This window comes from Hydra vulgaris, chromosome 02 (assembly GCF_038396675.1).
Source record: "Hydra vulgaris chromosome 02, alternate assembly HydraT2T_AEP".
NCBI classification, from domain to species: domain Eukaryota; kingdom Metazoa; phylum Cnidaria; class Hydrozoa; order Anthoathecata; family Hydridae; genus Hydra; species Hydra vulgaris.
Genome location: NC_088921.1, coordinates 43,845,001 through 43,857,915, shown reverse-complemented (window position 1 = coordinate 43,857,915; position 12,915 = coordinate 43,845,001). Strand labels below are relative to the sequence as shown.

Below are 12,915 nucleotides of genomic sequence, written 5' to 3'. Positions count from 1 at the left end.
TATTTCTTTTACGGTAAAACATGCACGGAGTGTTGCTACATCAACTATCTTATAGCCTCCTGCTACAAGGTAATGCTGCTACATTGACTACCTTATAGGATGACTCGCAACAGAGTGCCGCTCGACTGAGGGTTTGGTTTAGGCAGGCAGTCTATCAAATAATAAAAAAAAAAACATTTAAAAAAAAGTTTTTAGATTTTTTGGGGTCTTTAAAATAATTTAAAAAAAAAACAAACTAAAAACTGACATTTTATGGTAAAAACTTAAAAACATATACACTGATATACACATTTTGAAACTGAATTTTTTTTTTAAATTTCCTATTAAATTGCTTTCAAACATTTCAGACATTTCCTTTATAATCTGTAGACAATTAGATGTGCTTAATCATAAGGTTTTTAAATTAATATTGTCTTTGTACTTCGTATATTTATTGATAAAAAGCTTCAACCAAACAACACAAAAAGCTTCAACCAAACAAAACACAACATCAATGTTTTGATCATTAAACTAATTTATAAATTAAAAAAAATAACAATATCAAAAATTTTAATTAATGGTACTGGAATATTTTTATTTGAATAGTATACTTTTCTATTATTATTTTTTGAATTGAGTGCTAAAATAATAAGATCAATTAAAATAATTAGAGCAATTATAAAATATTATTATTAATTATGTTATTAAGTTGTAATTTATTACTAAGACTGACTTTAATTTAAAATGATTTTATTTTATCAAGAAAAAATTTGCAGTATCATTATCTATAAAAACTGTTTACCTCAGTATCTAGAATAAGAGTATTTATTTGAGTGTTGGTATAGAAAGGAGAACATTCAATATTTGCTACTCTGTATTCAGCACCACTCTTTGTTTTAAAGATCTAAAATAATTAATTAAAAGTGATGCAATAATAAATAAATGAAATAATGATAACAATAATAAAAAATAATAATAAAATTGAATTTTGAGTTGTACCAAAAAATACCTTGTCATGCTTTTTTAAAATTTTTCGAAATGCAGTGAAATTAAGTTGCTGAAACATAAAAAAAGGAAATTTGAATATTTTCAAATTAAGGCATGGTTAAGATAGAGCCCTAATATTCAATTTTTATTTAGTTATTAATATATATATATATATATATATATATATATATATATATATATATATATATATATATATATATATATATATATATATATATATATATATATATATATATATATATATATATATAAAGCAGAATATTTAAACAAGTTTCTTGATGAAAACATATAAACATTTTACTCCTTTATAAAAAACCATGCAAAATTTTTATTTGATTCGATGAACCTTCACAATAAAAATACTCTCATTCAGACATTCAGCGTAAAAACTGTTATAATAATTCTAAACTGTGTTACATTTATCTAAATATTACCAAAGTTTGTTTCTTGAAAAAACCAATACAGAAGTAAATTATTGGCTAACTTAAAAAGAACTTTACATGTCTAAAAATATGTTTAATAAGATTCAAAATTAAGAGAACTAAGAATTAATAAAAATAATTTTTTAAATTCTAAGAATGGTTTAAATAGTGTAAATAAATAATTTTTACTAACAGGTTGAGTTTTAAATATTTTTTTTTTAATAAGAAATAAAAATTAAAATAGTAAGAACATTTACCTGAAAGTTTTGGATAAGAACTAAGCTGAGATAGAATTCACTGACTACAAACTTCATTTCTTTTAGTTTTTTACTTGAAAGAGTTTGCGTTTTAGGTTTAACTGGAGTTCCAAAGTGCGCCTCAGACCCATCTCTTTTACGCACAATAAGGGAGCTATTTACAACGTAACGAAGACTTGGAATTCCTGCATTTGCCATTTGTATTTGTAAATTGGTAAACTTACGCATTGCCTCTGACAACTTTTCTAAATGAAAAATGTAAAAAAAAAAAAAAAAAAAAATGATTTTTTTTTTTTTAAAATTTTGTTGAATGAAGTTTAAAATAAAACAAGAAAAATTTTTACCAGCAAAGAAAGTGTTAACTTTGGCAAGTTCCATGTCACAAAATTCAAAAAAATTAACATCGTATTTTTCAAAATGACTTTTCCATATTTCATCTGACAAATCTGGAAATGAAATTACAAATTAAAAAATGCAGACAATTATTATAAATATATTTTTTAATAATAAAAAAAACAATTTTCATACTAGCTGATGCGGGTACTGTAGAGCTTGCTTCGTAAATAAACTTTTTCATTTCCTGCAAGAAAAAAAAACTTTAATTTAAGATAATTCCCTAGAACTATAGTATAGTATAGTCCTAGGGAATTATCCTAAATTAAAGTTTAGCATAGTACATAACTCCCTATTTGAAAAACAAAAGCAGAAACAACTTAGAAACAATTCAAACAGCCTAAAACTAATTCTGAAATTTAGAACATCTAGTCTAGTTCCAATCTAGAAGAAGTAACTCATGAAAGCTACTGAGCGTTTTTTAAAAATTTTAAAACTGCTAATGGTTTTGTGATTGCTTGTTCTTCAAGTAAATGTCAAAGCAACAGTTTTCTGTACTAAAGAACACAACTTCAGATGGTAAAGCACACAACTTCAGATGGTAAAGAACACAGCTTCAGATGGTAAAGCACATAACTTCAGATGGTAAAGCACACAACTTCAGATGGTAAAGAACACAGCTTCAGATGGTAAAGCACATAACTTCAGATGGTAAAGCACATAACTTCAGATGGTAAAGAACACAAATTCAGATGGTAAAGCACACAATTTCACATGATAAAGCACACAACTTCAGATGGTAATGACATCTGAGTTAAATGATTATATGATCTTATAAAAATCTTTAAAATACAATTTTTTTAATTTTTAGTATGTGTAATATCAATAATTTTATTAGTATTTTTTTTCTTTACAACTTTCTAAAAGATTTAGACACATTTAATTTAATATAAAGTGAAAAAATTTATTCAAATACTATAAAATACAAAAAAAAAAAAATGTTAAAATATTTGACAGGTTTAATTTAATATAATAACTGAAATAATTTATTCAAATACTATAAAATGCAAAAAAAAAAAAGTAATGACAGGTGTCACAAATGGTAAATCCTTTGATATCTTTCATACTGATTTCACAGGTCTATGATATAGTGTCACACAGAAAATTAGAACTAAAACTTGAACCATGTGACATTGCATTATTGAAGTAGATAAATTCTTTTTAAACTTGTAGACCCAAAGTCCTTGTGGAAACTGCAATTTAATTTTGAAAAATATAAAATCATGCATACAATGAAAAAAAAGAAATTGACATCTTTAAAACAATGAAGAATATGAGGAGATCTCAAACAAATATATAAATGGTATCATAATATGTAGAAAATACCTCCTCAGCATTTGCGCTATTTAAATTTAACAGTTCTTTCTTCCGATATTTATTGAATGATAATAAATATTTAAATTGGAATCAAGGGTACAAATCATACAGTCAAATTCTAGAATAATTTGTTAGTTGAAACAATAGAAATTAAAAATATAATATTTTACTACAAGCCTTCCTAGGATATGCATGCAGTTTTTTTGTATTGTATGTCCACGCATAAGTATTTTATTTTAGACAACTTGGTCACGGCTGTTTGCAAGTTTTATAAAGAAAACAAAACTAACAAAATAGGAAAATAAAATAAATTTATATAGAAAAAAATTTATATAAAAGTGATAATTTAAATAATTTGTGTACTGTTTTTATTTTTGTTTCTTTAGGGTGGTTGTTATTTCAGCAACAAAATTGGATAAGACAAAGCAAAAAAAAAAAGTTTAAAGTCAACATTAAAAAGAATGATTTTCCTATATTTTATTTGTTTTTTTTTTAAAGGGGAAAAGCAAAAATATAAATTGCTATCTGTTTGTAAAATATATTTGTATAATTTTAATGTAACAAGTATATATTGTTCCTATATAAATATGCAGTGGCGTTGCTAGAGTTGGTGTCACCCAGTGCAGTAGACTTTTTTGGTCTCACCAATCTAGACCTTTACTAACAAGGCTGACAACAGAGGTTTCGAATTCTTAAAAAAAAAAAATAAAAAAATAAAAAGTCCTTTAGAAAAAAAGTTGGGGCATACAAAACACAATCTTATGATCTTGAATAAAATGGAGGGGGCAGGTAAAACTAAGCGCACCAAGTCAAATAATGAAAAGCAAAAGATATCTAAAATTACAAAGTGCTAAAAAATTGGGGATAAAAAACTTACAGAAATAGAAAGGTAATATGAAACAAATAGGGCTATGTGAAAATTATGTTTTTTTTTAGGTTTCAATTAGGCTGTTTTAACAGCACAGCCTAATTGAAGCTTAAAAACTATGTATGTATGTGTGCATGCCTTACTTAAAAAATACCCTGAAAGGCTTTATTGGTATAAAAATTCCAATTAATTAATATTGGTATAATCTGAATGTGAAGAGATGTGTATCATTCAAAAACATACAACAGCAAAAATTTTTATATACAAAAAAGGAAAGATAAATGGTTACAAGGCAAATATATGACCAGTGGTATTTAAAAACAACAAAAAACTGAATAGGGGATTTGAATATCAGACAATCTGTGTTTGAAGCCTTATCCAAATAAGCTAAATATAATAACACACATCTACTAATGTACAAACAAACATAACTATACAATAAGCAAAGTTATACATAAAAATATATCAACTGTCGGAATTAGGAAAAATTAGACAATAAATTGCCGACCTCAAACTTTTAGAGGTCGGCATAAAGTTGCCAAAAAAAGTTTGATACAAAGGGTTTACCATAAAACATAAAAATGAGGTCGGCAATTTTTTGCCGACCATGAACAATTTAAGGTTGGCAGTTAGGTCGGCATTGCTGAATGCAAACCCTAATTCCGAGGGTTGAATATATGCAGACATTATATAGACGTATTCATATAGGGACAATATATACTTTTTACATTAAAATTATACAAATATATTTTACAAACAGATAGCAATTTATTTTTTCGTTTTCCTCTTTTAAAAAAAAACAAATAAAATATAGGAAAATCATTCTTATTACATGTTAACTTAAAGCTGTTTTTATTTTTTTGCTTTGCCTTATTAAATTTTATTGCTGAAAATAACAACCAGGGCCGGCGTGAATGTGTCATGTAGGGAGATGCCATTAAATATTTTACTGAATAAAAAAAAACAAGGTCCTTGTTTCTTGAAATTTGCCAACTGACTGGTCTAAAATGTTTACATTTGCCGTCTGAATTGTCTAAAATAGTCGAATTTGCTGACCCCCCCCCTCTTTGTGCCGGCCTTAATAACAACCACTCTAAAGAAACAAAAATAATATCAGTACACAAATTATTTAAATTATTTATTAATTTTTTATTTTTCTATTTAACTTGGTTTTAATTTCCTATTTTGTTAGTTTTGCTTTTGTCTAAAATAAAATACTCATGCATAGACATAGGCGAATAACCGCACACATCTCCTGGGAAGGCTTGTACTACATTAGTATGTTTACAAATACTTATGTGACATTCCACCAACATTAAGTGCTATTCTAGCAACAGTTTTTTATGTAAATCCTAGATAATGAATAGAAAATGAATAGATAATGAATAAACTCCAAATCATAGTTTTGAGAATTTCATATTTTTAATTAAAAAAAAAAAAAACTTTTCCCACTTTTTTATAGCGAAATATTGCTTTAGATTTTTTACTATTGTCTAGACTAGCTCTGAAAATTTTGCCATTTCTGTAGTGCCAATAAATGTGCAAGTTAAAATTGTTTTCAGGGACCCAAGACATTAGGGGGACTGGGGCAAGTGTCCCACTTTTTTGTACCAGGATCTTGTGATATATTTTTTACTACCTTCCAGACAAACTGGAGCTCTGAAACTTTCAGCATTTGTGTAGTCCTGATGAATGTGTGTTAAAATTGTTTCCAAGGCAGTCGATTAGAGGGTCCATGGCCCGGAGCACTGAGGCCTGGGCCATGGACATAGTTGTCTGCCCTGGAAATTTACAAAATTTCAATGCATTAATGTTAATTTTCAATGTATTGATGTTAATTTGCTGATTAGGTTAAATACTTTGAATATTAAAAAAAGAAAACATGCCTTTTATATTAAAATATTCACTTGTTCATTTAAAACTTATAGTATCTATAAATTCTGGGTTAAATAGATGATAGCTCCTAATTCCAGGAATTGTTCTACTTAGCTGAAAACATTTTTTCAAAGTTTTTGTAGTTTCTATACTGTGCAGTTACTTTAAAATATTAGGATGATTTTCTTTTATATAATTAACAATTTGTGTCTGAACTTTATACACAAAACCAATGTCATGCTCATTATCTTCTGACATAAAGGAAAACAATTTTTCTTTAAGCTTGTCATTTTTTTTAAACAAATAGAGGGCAATGGGGTAACACATGCATTGATTTTGGCACCAATGATAACTTTATATTTCATCTCGAATCACAAATGTGTAGTTTTCTGCAAAATCAGCTAAAACGATAAGCAGTCTTTTGCCTAATTTTTCTTTTGTTGCCTTAGATATCTTGCTTGACATTTTGCAATGTAGAAAAATTAAAATCACCAAAATCACTAATACAGTCAAAGACAATACAGTCTTTTACTAACTTTTCTTTTTGTTGCCTTAGACATCTTGCTTGACATTTTGCAATGTAGGAATGAACAGTTAACTTGTTTGTTGCCTTAGACATCTTGCTTGACATTTTGCAATGTAGGAATGAACTGTTAACTTGTTTGTTGCCTTAGACATCTTGCTTGACATTTTGCAATGTAGGAATGAACTGTTAACTTGTTTGTTGCCTTAAAATATTTTCAAAATTATCTTTACTTTATTAAAAAAGCAAAAAAAATTTTTTATCTTTTTTTGATCAGCAAAATCTGAGATAAAGGGTGAGATTTTTTAAAATTTCTGGGTCTTTTGTCATGGAATTACCCAAATGACAACTACATTTTTTTTTCTATCAAAAAAGAACTTAACAAATATTTATAACTTTAAAATGCAAGTAGTATAAAAAGGTTTTTTTCATTTTAACTTTAATTTTGTACTGCAGTTATTTTGGCACGCAGCATAATACAGTACATAGATTAGTACTTTCATTACATAGTTTGTTATCGTTGTTACCAGTTACTACAGTATTTTCAAAGCAAATAAATCTGTACAAAACAATCGCGGCTTAATTAAAAAAATAGTTTATGCTGGTTTAATTTTTTTTTTATCCAAAATTACCAGGTTACCTAAAATACAATATTTTTTAAATCAAGCTTTAAAACCACATAAAATTTTTCTTATGAAGAATGAGTGGCTAGATCAATTCAAAATTAAATTTCTTTTCAAAAAGTTTATCATGGATGGTCATCAGGCGAACCTTGGTTTAGGTATCAGCCAAACATTTGCCGCAAAAAAGGTAAAACTTGTTTTTGACTATTACCTAAGTGGGGTTGGTCTGGTGGGTCTCTGCATTTTCTGCACACTCTGCAAGTTTAAATATGCAACTTTGTTACTATAAAAAATGGTTTCATTGCATTTTTAAAAGATTTTTCTTTATCAACTTAAGAAGCATTGGTTAGGCAATATTTTACATGTTATCAATAATTTTAGAATTTAATTCAACATAAGATAAATTTTATCAGCAGGTTTAAAAAATGAATGAAAAAAATATTAGCATATTAGGGATTTTCAAACCTCAAGTTCCTATTTTTCTAGGACAAATATAATTAATATATAACTTAAAAATAAATTTCAACTTACATTACATTAAATACATTTGACATATTCATAAAAATTACAAAAGTAATTATGATTATAATTTCTTGTCATGTACAGCTCATGAAACTAGCCTAATCTTGTACAGCTCATGAAACTAGCCTAATCATGTACAGCTCATGAAACTAGCCTAATCATGTACAGCTCATGAAACTAGCCTAATCATGTACAGCTCATGAAACTAGCCTAATCATGTACAGCTCATGAAACTAGCCTAATCATGTACAGCTCATGAAACTAGCCTAATCATGTACAGCTCATGAAACTAGCCTAATCATGTACAGCTCATGAAACTAGCCTAATCATGTACAGCTCATGAAACTAGCCTAATCATGTACAGCTCATGAAACTAGTCTAATCATGTACAGCTCAGGAAACTAGCCTAATCTTGTACGGCTAGATCAAGAAACTAGAAATAACTAAAATAATATATATAGTATTAATATAATAAAAATATTTATAATAAACTTTTATATTAATTTTACATTTCATTTATAATAACTAAAAATTTATTATAAATGAAATGTAAAATAAGAGTTAAGAAATTTTAGACAAAATATTTTTTTTTAATTAAGAAATTAGCAGGGTGTCATGTTATGCCTGCTGTTATAACTGTTATAACTGACTGCTGTTATAACTGATAGCTGTTACACAGTTGTAACAGCTGTTAATAACTGAATTTACTAGGTAACCTGAATATATATATATAGCTGAATAGGTATAGCTGAAGCTATGAAAATCTTTTTTAAATTGCCAACTAAAAACCAACTCAAAACAACCACAAAAACAGACCCATTTTATAGAACATTAAGTAATATAATAACTTACAAAAAATAAATAATTTATATAATTACTGTATCATAAATTGTCCCAAATTATAAATAGGAAAATCACACCCATGATTGTGTCAATACTTTAAAATTATCGAAGTATGAAAAAATAAACTTTTTTTCATATAAGCAAAAAAATATATTAGCAAAACCATCAGTTTTTTATACACTTTCATGATAAAAACAAACTGATCAAAGCTAATGATTTATTAGATGATGAAAATTTAATAACAATACACGCTTTGTAATTTGGAGTAAGTTTTAATTGTTTAGTTAAAACTTCATTTATATTGCAAAGTTAAAAAACTTAAAACATACCTCATATTGCACGTATTGACTTCTCCATTCTGGGGTTAGATGAGCACCTAGATGCTCAGAAAATTTCATTTCACCTCAATAGCTAAAATAAAAATTTTAAATAAAATTTTAAATAATATTTTTGTAAATAAGTATGAAATTCTTATTTACAAAAAAATTATTTTAACTACTAATATGTATACGTTACTTGTTACTAAAATACAAAATCTTTATAATATTTTCAAAACCTTATATAAAAGTTATTATTAAAAATTCTTTAATCAAAGTTTTTTTTTTTTTGAAAGAAAATATTTTTAAATCTAATATATACCAAAATTTTAATTTGGATCTTGGATTTAAAACTGTAGAAATGTTTTTGTTACATTTGAGTTCGAGAAATCATTAAATTCCACCAACATTTTTTAAAATGTAGGTAAGGTGCACTTCCATTGAAATTATAAATGGAACAATTTGAGACACTGATGCCTGGCCTAGTTAAGAAATGTTATGCATTTTATGTACAAAAAACTGTTATTTCCATATATTCAGCATTTTAATATTTAATCTGTTTTTGGTACTGTTTGCTTGAACTTTTTTAGAAATATTTCATGTTGTAATTAATGTAAGAAACATTTTAATCACTCAATAAGGAAAACATTTTATATTTAAAGTTAAATTTTTTAATAAAATGTTTATGTTTATTTTATACTTGATAAATTTTATTTTATACTTGATAATTTTTATTTTATAATAAGTAGTTTCAAAAATGTTTTTTTTTCATCCAATTGCAAAAGTTTGATTAACTGTTTATATAAACATTATCAGATCAATCCTGGATGAAGCATTGCCAGATTAAGCATGGGAAAACATTGCCAGATCAAGCATGGGTAAAGCTTGTAAACAATGTTTTAGAGACTCGTTTGACTATACTATATTTGGAGCAATTTTTTCAGATACCAAATTTAGATTTAAAACTTTTGAAAACAGTTCAGAGATTTATGGTAACAGATAAGGATTTTCTATTACTTCTCTATTGTCAAGTCTTTTTAAATGCAATACGATTTAAAATGGAGTATGGATCTCAAAGTTATTTTTATCCATAATTCTCTAAAATTATCGAACCAATAAATGTCTTCTAGATTTGTTAATTTATACTAAAAAATTTTGAAAAATGTGAAAAACTGAAAAATGTGAGTTAAAAATCCTAAATAATTTAGAGATCTTTTCAATCCTGACTAATCCAGAGAAATAAAAATTAGGTTTTTATATCCTACTAAAATAGACAAAAAAAAATGGACTTGAACCAACAAAGATAATGTTTAAAGGAATAGTGGTCTAAAATGTTAAACTAAATTTTTTATTGTATTAATGATTTTTACCCGTAAACTACAGTAGAAACTTGGTGTCAAAGGCTGATTTCCAATTGGCTATTGAGAGAATAGTTTATTAACAACTCTTTATCAGTACCATCTATTCCATCACATGCACTTTCTCTATGTACTGTGTCAAAATTTCAATTCATATCAAACTATAAATTTGTAGTCTTTTATGAAAACAAAAGTTTTTTTAATTAAACCTGTAATATAAAAGTAAAAAGAAAATTCAGACAGCAATGATTCATTTTTTTCTCAAATTTGAAAAACACCATTTCAATAGTCAAATATGATTTGGTTAAAATTACTTCATTACAATTTTTTAAATATTGTAGATTAAAAAACTAACCTATTTATTTTTATACTGGCTGCTTGCACCATCAGTGAAATAATGGATCTTCTGAGCTCGCAGATATTTTTCTTTCAGAATTGGTATGATTTTTAAAACATAACTAAAGACCCCCTCAGTATTGTAAAGCAGATTGTCAGGTATAACACAATAAAGTTAACTTTCTAGGGAAAGATTTCTTTTTAAAGACCTTCATATAAAATGTAAGGTCTTTAAAAGGAAATCTATCCCTAGAAATGGATAAAGAGTTGGCATATTTTTAGAAAAATAAGATGAACTTTATCCTGAATTACAAATAAAAAATTTTAAAATATATTTTTTTGCTTTCAGGTTTTCTTTGAGCTGCTTTAAAAAGTCTGGGATTTGCTAAAATAATTTTTTCTTATAACATGTGAGTTCATATAAGTTTTTTGCTCTTATTGAAACAGTAAACTTAACTTTATTGAACTTACTCTTTTTGCTATTCTTGCTAACTCAGGGCTTTTAACTATCGTTTCTAAGGAGCATTGCTCTTTAGAAAACTGATAGTTATCAATTTTCAACCATTGTTTATAAGTTATTTCATTAGCTGAATACCCAACCAGGAAATTTAACTCTTTTTTCAACTCTTATTTTTTTAAAACACTTCTCACAAGTGTAAAAAAGTTTATAAATATATAACCCTGTGAATAACACTGTTGTATTAATATAACTCTGTGAACATGACAAGTTTATAATGTTTGCATTTTTAGATAGCTTGGTTTAATAGTCTTATATGCTGTTAATCTTAGATCAAAACAAAGTATTAGAAAAATATACAAGCATTTCAAAATGGCCCAAAATTGGACTTTTTAGGCAAATGGACAATATACTTTAGCTTTATTTGAATTCTAAATTGCAACAAGCTGCTTATATATTGTCCATTTATTGCAGGCAGTTGTAGCTAATCAGAAAACTTACCTGTAAAGACTTGTAGATGAATAGAAAAATTTGGCATATTTTAGCAATTTTCAGGTTTTTCTAAAGTTGAGGTCGTAATTTTTTTCAAATATAATTCAAGTTAATAAGAACCACTTTTTTTAAGAGAACTATCAAGAAAATATTTCTAGAAACGTTGAAATACTTGTTGAAAGTGAGAAAAAAATTTAAGGCTCTAAAGTAAAACCATTTGTAAATTGAGCCCTGTGTTGTGTAATTTCTAAACTGTTATTTAGAAATTACACAATTTTTAAACAACTCGGAAGTCTGAAACTTTAAATTTAATTTATCTACATAATGCATATAATAATATGTAAAAATCAGCAAAAATCAGAGCTAGTGTCCCAAAAAGTTTTCTTTAAATTGCTTAAAGTATAACAAACTGATCCTATAACTACAAGGTAAATCACATGTATTATAACTTTATTAAGGTTAATCACATGTAATATAACTATATTAATTAGGGCAGCTGAAACTCACTAGCTGTAATAAAGACAGGTAAAGTTCATTAGCTGGGATAAAGGCAACATACCATGGAAAACTTCATAATATAAGTTAAGCTGTGGGTAAAGCTAAGAGGAGCTTGTAAACCTTGGGTCGTAATCTTCTTAATGATAGTATCACAATATAAATTTTTAGCCATAATCTGCAAAAAAGGTTAACACGAAGATGGGAACCTGGTTGAAAAAATTGCTTTAATTAATGTCATATATAAAAGACAATACTGAAACCTCCCTTGAAATATCCTACCTAAACTACACTTGAAGTAATAAACAATAAACTATTAGTTTTTAATAAACAATAATAATAAACAATAACTATTTATTATCATGCCAAATTCTTCTGTTATTGTGGTTCTTAACTTTTTATCAGTTTTTCTATTAATAACGAGGTGGGACACCATATAGTCAATTAGATTATTGATAGATCTACATATACTTTTATTAGGATCTTACTTTAAGGGCTTTATGCATTCTTATCTACTAAAAGTTCAAATATTTTTCTTTCATAGTCTTCTTAATCAAGAATACAAATACCTCCCCCATTATTTGCCTTTTTATATAAACATTATGATTAATCTCCAATGAAAATAATTTTTGATGCAACATGCGGGATAAATTATATATTATTTTTGTTGAGTTAAAATTGAGTAAGATTGTTAAATGCTTGTTAACTTTTTCTTGAAAAACAAAACAAACAAAAACCAAATTATTCATTCATTGCAATTCTATAGACCTGGAGCAGTCTAATCATTGTGTTGTTTAACTTTTCAATTGCTAATCAGTAAACTCTATTTT

General features: G+C 26.5%; 1 protein-coding gene across 6 annotated transcripts in view; it reads right to left on the bottom strand.

Annotated features, from left to right (window-relative positions):
- LOC100197833 (solute carrier family 53 member 1) overlaps positions 1–12,915 on the bottom strand; it is a 54,261-nt gene that overhangs the window by 33,809 nt on the left and 7,537 nt on the right. For 3 of the 6 annotated variants that reach the window (XM_065791016.1, XM_065791021.1, XM_065791020.1), the window contains exons 2-7: positions 8,960–9,041; positions 2,195–2,246; positions 2,011–2,112; positions 1,667–1,911; positions 989–1,036; positions 782–883 (exon numbers count right to left, since the gene is read on the bottom strand). In XM_065791016.1, the coding sequence (XP_065647088.1) occupies positions 782–883; positions 989–1,036; positions 1,667–1,911; positions 2,011–2,112; positions 2,195–2,246; positions 8,960–9,028 (618 nt within the window). In that variant the 5' untranslated portion in view covers positions 9,029–9,041. Of the gene's footprint in view, positions 1–781; positions 884–988; positions 1,037–1,666; positions 1,912–2,010; positions 2,113–2,194; positions 2,247–8,959; positions 9,042–10,317; positions 10,515–10,660; positions 11,964–12,915 lie in introns of those variants that run through there. The other 3 variants (XM_065791018.1, XM_065791017.1, XM_065791019.1) reach the window with 3 other exon arrangements.